Raw genomic sequence first — 9,612 nt, 5'->3', positions numbered from 1 at the left:
TGGTGAATATTTTCTGGGTCATGTGGCGAAAGGCAGAAATTTGGTGATGATAATTCGTCGTTGAAGGGATTATGGTATGCGAATTGTTTTATACTAGTACTAGGAAGCCATATTGTATGAACGTATTGTATGGTTTAGAGGAGAAACCCTATGACGATGCGTTGATGTTTCATCTAACTCGTGGTGTATTAATGTTGTCCTGGATTAATCCAGTGATGGATAGTCGTGTGCGGATCGATCGGTGGGAAAGTGGTACTTCTAAAGTGTTTATTTTGGGGTTACAAAAATTTCTTCGTTGAAGGAATGACCCGGGTATGGAGCCTGAGGAAGTTGGTTCTTGGTCTGGAGAATATCCAGGAATGATCGGTTGAGTAGTACGTTTATGAACCGATAGAGTACGGAGTTTTAAGGAAGCATGAATCCTTCTTGATTTGGATTAATGCAAGACATGGATCACAACGTAGTGGACTTAGTTGATTGCGTCGGGTGATATAGTTATGGATTAGCTTGTTGCGAGTTGTAGCCGAGAGTACTTGAAGGGATATGTGGTGTTTTTCGTATTTTCCTAAGCGGGAATTCTGGACTTCGAGTGTATGAGATATTGCTTGTTGCGGTAGTGCACGCTAGTGATTATTAGCGTGTGGTGAGATATTCGAGTTAATGGAATTTGTTGTGGACATCGAGTTTGGAGGGATGTCGGAGGACCATTGAGTGTGGGTCTGGGTTGTTAAGTGACGGAGATCACGGGGATGTGATCCAGTTTAAGTGGGGGAGAGTTGTAAGATCCTGAGTTTTGTGTATCAGAAAATGTTCCTGAAAGTGTCAGTAAGTGTGTGCATCAGAAAGCGCCATTAAAAGTCTACCTAACACTTATGCATTTTCAGAATTTACATCAGAATCAGACTCAGAAAATTTCAGTCCCTGAAAGTAGTTGCTGTTTTCAGTTTCAATTATAGTGGACACCGTCCAGAATTTGGGACGCCGTCCACTAACAAAAGGTGGGACGCCGTCCAGCCATTTTGGACGCCGTCCGGCCATTTTGGACGCCGTCCAAATGGCCTGACGGGCAGCTGTTGGAATTTTAATATTTTAATGAAGGGTATTTGAGTCTTTTCAATTGGGGGTCAGTTTGGAGGCTTCAAAGCTAATCCATTGATCAACCTTATCCTCATTTCATCCACAACTCTCTCATCTTCAAACCCTAGAGAGAGGAAGGGTTTTTAGAGAGGGAAAGCTCCATTTGGAGAAGAAGAAGGTTGATTCGGGTTAAGGCGCAAGAGGCAAGGTTGTTCTACTCGTCAACGGCATCATTTCAGTGGTATTGGTAAATCTCAACTCCAAATTTCATCTATATGATTTGATGTTCAAGTTAGGGTTTTGAGTTAGTTAATGGTGAAACCCATTTAGATGATGAAGTGGGTTTATGGTGACTAGTTATTGTTGATACTTGGCGGGTTTTGGGTTGGTTGACGATTTGTCCATTATTAGGCTTTGATTTTGAGTGTAATCACTTAGTTTAGTGATTACGGATGTATTGGAACCCTTTTGAGTATGTTTGAAAGACTAGTTTTGAATTGGATCAAAATTAGGGTTTATGTGTCAAATTGGGTAAGATAAGTGTTTAACACTTGTGATTTGGTTTAATTGGTGTATTAGGGCCATTTTCACTTGTGTTAGTAATTATTGGTTAGTCTGGACATTTTTGGGACTTATGTCAAAATAAGTTGACTTTGATTGGGTCGAATTTGGTAATGACACTAATTTGGATTAAATGGATGTTAAACACTTTTGTTAAGTGTTAAATGACGTTTTTGAATGGGTCGGAATTACCACCCGTTGTGGTAATTGGTAAAGCCCACTTTAGGTGTCTAAATGGGCGGATTGTGGAGGTAGGTATAAACCCTTGGTTAAGGGCTTTGGCGTCGAATTCTCTTGTAGAGAATGTATGTTGATTGTTTGTATATCTATATGCGTATTATAGGTAAAAGGTTTACTCGGTTGCATTTGGAGGCGATTTACATACATGATTTGTGCGGGCGTTTCGAGGTGAGTGGACTATTTATGCATGTATGTATATAGTATATTTATTTTTATGCTATGGCATGATCCACGGAGCCGGAAGTGCCATAGTATGTGCGAGTGTGCTATGATGTGAACCATGAAGTCGGTAGCATCATGGTACGTGTATTGTAGTGTGAACCACGGAGCCGGTAGCACTATGGTACGCGTGTTGTAGTGTGAACCACGGAGCCGGTAGCACTATAGCACGAGTGTTAAGGTGTGAACCACGGAGCCGGTATCGCCTCGACAAGAGTATGACTCGAGTTGTGATGTGAACCACGGAGCCGGTAGCATCAAAGTGTGAACCACGAAGCCGGTAGCACTATAAAGTGAGGTGTGAACCACGGAACCTGTAGCACCAAAGTGTGAACCACGGAGCGGGTAGCACTATAAAAGAGTATGACTCAAATGCGTAGTGACGTGAACCACAGATCCGGTAGCGTCATAGCATTACATATGGTGTGAACCATGGAGCCGGTAGCACCATGACGTGAGTATGGTTAACCATATAGTTTGTGTATGTATTGTAGTGTAGCATATTATATTTTGAGAGCATATGCTATTGTTTATGCCAGTTGCAGTAATGGAGGTTATTAGCTTTATACTTAGAGTTCGTATGCTAATATTATATTGCTAGCATGTTTGTGGTATGTGAGTAGGTGGTTACAAGTTGGTATATTATATATGCATGTGTATACTTATTGCTCTCACTAAGCGTTAGCTTACCCCTCTCGTTGTTTACCTTTTTACAGATATTGTGTTATGAAGCTAGCTAGTTGTTAGACTAGATGTGTAGGAGCGCTTGGACTCGATGGGGTAGCTATTGGATATTTGGACGCGGATTGGGGATTTGGTAGTCCCCGGGATTATGCTCTTGGTATTGGGTTGGGTTATTGAGTCTTAACCCGTATATTGTAATGTAAACACTTTTATTTAACGTTTTGTGATGTAAAACTTGATGTGGATGTTACAAAGCGTTTGGGTGTGGATTTGAAGTGTTAAAACATGTTTTGAAGTGAAATGGGACTGATCACGTGTGTTGGACATCGTCCAAGCTTCTTGGACGCCGTCCAGTATAACGTGGGTTGGGTGAGTTCAGTCACAGAACATTTTAGTGTTACTGGACGTTGTCCTGCCCTTTGTTTCTGGACGCCGTTCAGAGGTCTGGACGCCGTCCAGATGGTCTGTTAAAAAAAAAAATTTAAGTCGAGTTTTTGGTAAAACGAAGTTGAGTCGTTACATGAATCAATGTGTGCTTCAACACCTTGGGTGATCTAGACAACTAGTTTAGGAATTTCAAGTGATTATGTTCTTGATCTAGGTTGGTTTTCAATTGGCCTTTAGTCAACATAGTAGTGCAGATTATCTTAAGTGATTTCGATAGTTGGGGGTTTTAAGCGATTTCAACCTAAGAATAATCTCAATAACCAAATCATGCTTAACTCGATCTTAGAATACAATGCTTATGTAAGTTCACGGAGTGTTATTTGATTTGAGGTTTGGTAGTAATACTAAACATTTAATAGTTCAACAACTAATGTGATAGCAAAATAGGCAAAACAGGACAATCCAAGCATAGAGAGGATTAGATAAGTGAACACTTCTTAGTTAATTTGATTTAAGTCTTAATACTTCGTACTTGTTTCTTGCTACTAGTTTACTTGTTAAGTTTAAGTTTGTTTAATCGTGCTAGTTTTAGTTGTTAATCAAAATCAATCAAAACCCCCAATCAAATAAACCCTAGGACAATTGATAGTTTCAAATATTCGACTTACACAGCTCTCTTGGGAAAAACTTGATAAGAATACTTACATTAAAGTGCTATAATAATCGGGTTCTAAGTGCTCGTTAGTTGTGTGTGCTTATTTGTAGTGTTTGAATCATATATAAATTTAAAGGGTAAAAGATGTATCGTAACACACGCGTGCTCATCACTTTCTTGGCGCCGCTGCCGAGAAGCGGTTAGCTTAGTTGGATATTTGGTTTAAACTTTTGATTGTTCAATCCTTTCGTAGGGGTTTACCCTTACGAAAGTTACTTTTCATGTTTTATATATTATTTTGTTTGGAAAGCCACTTGTGTTTGTGTTGTGATTGAAGGATAAGTACCTTTGGTGTATGAAAACAAGGTCCCACAAGGATCAAGAGTTCACACATCCATTCTCCGATCAGGAAAAACACGTGCACGGGGTTTATAATAGTAGAAAAAAGGGTATTAAGAAAAAAATTTGAAGCTTTGCCACTTTGTTTATAAGACATGGATCCTAACGGTCAACTGATTATCAATGAAGAGGGTAATCCAATCAACCATGGTCCACCGGTTAATCAAGAGTTATTGAATGATCCGAATGACACGCCTATGTGGAACGCTAGATTGGTGGCACCAACAATGATAGCATCGACTATTACAAAACCACCAATTGGAGCGGATAATTGGAAGATTGAGGGTAACTTTTTCACAATGATCAAAGATACATTCTTCCATGGGTTAATAGAAGAGAATCCGTTCGAACACATCCAACACTTTAATGATCTTTGTGATATCTATAAAAACAAGGATGTCACCGATGACGCTTTCAAGTTAAGGGCATTCCCCTTTACACTTCAAGGAGAAGTAAAAGTTTGGTTAAGGAGCTTGCCATCCGATTCAATAAGAACTTTTCAAGATTTAACCAATGAGTTTATTAATCACTTCTTTTCACCGTCAAAAGTAGAACGACTTCGAATGGAGATTAATGGGTACACCCAACGGGGTGATGAGTCTTTGTATGATGCGTGGGTACGATTCAAGAAAATGTTAAGAGCTTGCCCACCGCACGGTTTGACAAAGAAGGAGTACGTCAACACATTCTACCGGGGTACTAATGCTTTGACGAAGCAATATCTTGATTCTTCATCCGGTGGGGTATTTATGTATAAAACACCAAATGCGGCCAAAATCTTATTGGAAGACATCTCAGTTAACACATATGAATGGACACCTTCACCGTGAGATTTGACAAGGAAAAGTGTAGCACAAATTGAGAGTGATAATGGCCAACTTGCAAGCTTGAACAATCAATTTCAAACGTATGAGAAAGAGTTGAAAAAGCTTCAACAAACGATATTCGCAATGCAAGTAGGTTGTCAAAGATGCGAGGGTCCACATCTCACAAAGAATTGTCCTCAAATTACTCAATGCAATCATGTTGATCTAGATAACATTCCCATGAATTCGGATGCTCATGTGAACTACGTGAGTAATCAAACTATCAACGGGGAGGAACATCAAACCAATGCTATTACAATCCTAATCAAAAACAAGTGTCATTCAACAACCAAACCAATACACCACTCGGGTTCACAAACCAAAACCGAAACCAAGGTTACAACAACAACTATAACCAAAACCGAAACAACAACTTTCAATACCAAAACCAACAACCTTACAACAATCAACCTTATAACAACCAAGCCAATTCGATTTATCAAAATAACCAAGGTTATATTTAACCACAAAATAACCAAGGTTACAACCAACAACCTCAACAAAACATTCAACAATCCCAACCTTCGAAGAGTTTATAAGAAATCATGCAAAACTATATCAAGAAGGTAGAATCAACCGAAGCTTTCCTAACAAAAGAAAATGAACTTTTGAAGCAACAAATACGAAACCAACAAGCCTCGTTTCAAAACCTTGAAAGCACCGTTGGGAGACTTTCAAATCAAGTTGCCGAAAGAGCACAAGGAACTTTACCTTCAAACACTCAAGTTAACCCAAACAACAACTACATCAACAACAATAATCGAAAAAACCAACACCCCCAACACAACCAACCAAACCAAAACCAAAACCAAAACAACATGAGAGTTATTCCTATCAAGCGTAGCACTACCAATCCAAACCACAATCAAGCGAGTTCATCAAATCCCAACAGTACTTATGCTCAAGTGAATTCGATAGATTCAACCGAAGAGGGTCAACCAGGATATCCTCAATTTTTCACGTTCGGCGTTGAAGGGGACAAGTTTGATTTCAATGAAGCGTTGGAAATTGATACGATAGATTATGGGGTATTCAAGTTTTCGGAGGATTCGGATGATGCAATGTTCATTCCCTATCAAGTTAAAAGTGTAATATCCATGGAGGTTATCGAGTCGACATGCAAGGAACTAAAGGGTGATTTTGAGTGAATTAAATTAGGAAAAGTTGAGAATGAGAAAAAGGTCAAAACTTTATTGAATGCAAAGGAGCAAAAGAATGAGGTCGAGGTTCGTACTACATCAACCGAAGAGAAAAATGAGACACCGGTCTCACATCCTCAACTTAGACCTCCTCCACATCCAAAGGATGTGGATTGTAAGTCAACTTTAACTGATAATGAAAACATTTATGTTAAAATCCCCTTAGCGGAGGTGCTTGAGAATATGCCCAACTATGGGAAATTTTTGAAGACACTTATGGCCAGAAAGGGAGATGTTGGGTAAGCATCCACCACTTTCTTGAAAAAGGGGTGTGATGGATTTTAAAGAAATGTAACCTACCACCAAAAATGGGTGATCCCGGACCTTTCCTTATTCCATGTAATGTGAACGGGTCGGAGATGCTTACATCTTTAGCCAACTCGGGGGCAAGTATCAACTTCATGCCCTACTCCGTTTACAAAAGGTTAGGCTTAGGTGACCTTTCACTCACTACAATGGGAGTAAAATTAATTGATCAATCAATTAGCTCTAGTGTGGGGATTGCCGAAGACTTAATCATTAAGGTGGGGGATATGGAATTTCCAATTGATTTTGTCATTGTCGATATAAAGGAAGATCCGGTTGTGCCCCTTGTTTTAGGAAATTCATTTTTGGCAACCGCAGATTCTTTCTTTGACTTTAGAACCGAGAAATTGACTCTTAGGGACAAAGGGAAATGCATGAGTATACGAACCAAGCATGTTAAAGCACCATCAATACCACCACAAGTTATTGCTAGTGTACAATGCATTACAAGCACAAAGCAAGTTGGTTCACCAACTAAAGGTGGCGGTGGATTGACCAAAGGGAACTCAAGGTAAACCCAAAGATCAAAATGACATTGTTTACAAGTCCATGAGAAAATTGTTTGGGCGGGTGCATCGGGCTTCATCCAAAAAGGATGAACATTTGAGAAAACGCCTAATTTCAAACTTGTCAAAACGTGAAAAAGTCAAACTTAAAGATTTAATCAATGAAACCAAAGTAATGAATGATTGGTTAATGTCAATGTTAAGTGGTGGCGGTAATGAAAATGTTTCCCTTAGCTCAAAGGGAAGGAAGTTTACCACCCGGTATTAGTTGAATTCTCAAGGAGATGGGAGTCGGGTGATAGACTCGTTAAAAAAAATTTCCGCAATTGTGTACATAGTTTCTTTTAGTTGCATTGCATTTAGAATTGTATGATATTCCTTTCTTAGTTGCATTTTTATGTTTTTGCATTTCATGCATATGGGTAAAACTGGAAAACACCAAAAATAGTTTGTGAATGGGTCAAAATGGACTTTAAATTGGAAAAACTGCATTCAGGTCACTACAACAAAAACTGTAGTGACCCGAACTTTTCCATGATCATATATTAAATGAAAACTATATTTGCATGCTTAAATATTTCCAACATGTTAAGCAATCAAACTTGTTAAGACTTGATTAATTGAAATGAGTTTTATGTAGACAATTGACCATCCAAGTTGACCGGCGATTCACGAACGTTAAAACTTGTAAAAACGACATGATGATATATATATATGGACATATATATGGTTAACATGAGATTATGATAATTAAGTATCTCACTAAATATATTAACAATGTGTGATATACATAAAAATGAGATTATTGAATTATGAAGCTCGAAACGATATACATAACGATTATCGTTATAACAACGTCTTACTAAATACATCTGAATCATATTAAGATATTGATACACTATATTTAACATGATAAAATGATAATTATATATATCATTAAGTATGTTAACAAAGAACTACATATGTAAGACAAGACTACTAACTTAAGGATTGCGAAACAAGGCATATATGTAACGATTATCGTTGTAACGACATTTTAATGTATATATATCATATTAAGATATATTCATACATTATAATATCATGATAATGTAATAATTTAACATCTCATTAGATATAATAAACAATGGGTTAACAACATTAAGTGAGATCGTTAACTTAAAGGTTTCAAAACAACACTTACAAATAACGACTAACGACGACTTAACGACTCAGTTAATATGTATATACATGTAGTGTATTAAGATGTATTTGTACACTTTTGAAAGACTTCAAGACACATATCAAAGTACTTCTACTTAACAAAAATGCTTACAATTACATCCTCATTCATTTTCATCAACAACTCTACTCGTATGCACCCGTATTCGTACTTGTACAATACACAGCTTCTATATGTATTTACTATTGGTATATACACTTCAATGATCCACTCTTAGCAGACTTTGTGAGCCAACTAAACATGTGGGAACCATCATTTGGCAACTATCATGAATGATTACACAAAATTACAAACTAATGTGACCTTATATGGGGTACCTAGCTCACGTTTTCAACCATCACAATAAACACTTTCATTTTTCAATTTTTATGCATCAAACTAATCTATCTCAAGTTTTCTATCATTGTTCTAAGTGTTCTTCATCATCTTCAACAAAATCTAGCTCAATCTAGTTCATAAATCCAAACCTATATCAACTTATAAAACAACTACTCAAGAACACATCAAGAACACTTTCAAGTTTACAAGTCTACTTCCAAGCTTTCAAATCCATTCCAAGTAATCATCTAAGATCAAAAAACCTTTGTTTTTATAGTAGGTTATATTTCTTATTCAAGGTAATACTCATATTCAAACTTTGATTCGATTTCTATAACTATAAACTATCTTAATTCGAGTAAAAATCTTACTTGAACTTGTTTTCGTGTCATGATTCTACTTCAAGAACTTTCAAGCCATCCAAGATCCTTTGAAGATAGATCATTTCTTGTCACTTATAGTAGGTTTACCTACTAAATTTGAGGTAGTAATGATGTTCATAACATCATTCGATTCATATATATATAACTATCTTATTCGAAGATCTAAACTTGTAATCACTAGAACATAGTTTAGTTAATTCTAAACTTGTTCGTAAACAAAGTTAATCCTTCTAACTTGACTTTTAAAATCAACTAAACACATGTTCTATATCTATATGATATACTAACTTAATGATTTAAAACTTGGAAACACGAAGAATACCGTAAAACCGGACATACGCCGTCGTAGTGAAACCGGGGGCTGTTTTGGGTTAGATAATTAAAAACTATGATAAACTTTGATTTAAAAGTTGTTCTTCTGGGAAAATGATTTTTCTTATTAACATGAAACTATATCCAAAAATCATGGTTAAACTCAAAGTGGAAGTACGTTTTTCAAAATGGTCATCCAGACGTCGTTCTTTCAACTGAAATGACTACCTCTTACAAAATTGACTTGTAACCTGTATTTATGACTATAAACTTATACT

The 9,612-nt window shown here is 37.1% G+C and overlaps 1 protein-coding gene across 1 annotated transcript; it reads left to right on the top strand.

Moving 5' to 3' along the window:
- The first annotated feature begins 6,595 nt into the window (after positions 1-6,595).
- LOC139846412 (uncharacterized) lies at positions 6,596-7,108 on the top strand. The gene has a single exon (XM_071835955.1). It carries the CDS (start codon positions 6,596-6,598, stop codon positions 7,106-7,108), a length of 513 nt encoding a protein of 170 aa, XP_071692056.1.
- Positions 7,109-9,612: the final 2,504 nt, after the last annotated feature.

Source organism: Rutidosis leptorrhynchoides, chromosome 1, assembly GCF_046630445.1.
Source record: "Rutidosis leptorrhynchoides isolate AG116_Rl617_1_P2 chromosome 1, CSIRO_AGI_Rlap_v1, whole genome shotgun sequence".
Classification (NCBI taxonomy): Eukaryota; Viridiplantae; Streptophyta; class Magnoliopsida; order Asterales; family Asteraceae; genus Rutidosis; species Rutidosis leptorrhynchoides.
The sequence above is the reverse complement of the archived record's forward strand: the minus strand, read 5'-3'. Positions and strand labels throughout refer to the sequence as shown.

Coding starts and splice junctions, on each gene's coding strand:
- LOC139846412 (XM_071835955.1), top strand. CDS start 6,596: ATGGGTGATCCCGGACCTTTCCTTATTCCATGTAATGTGAACGGGTCG.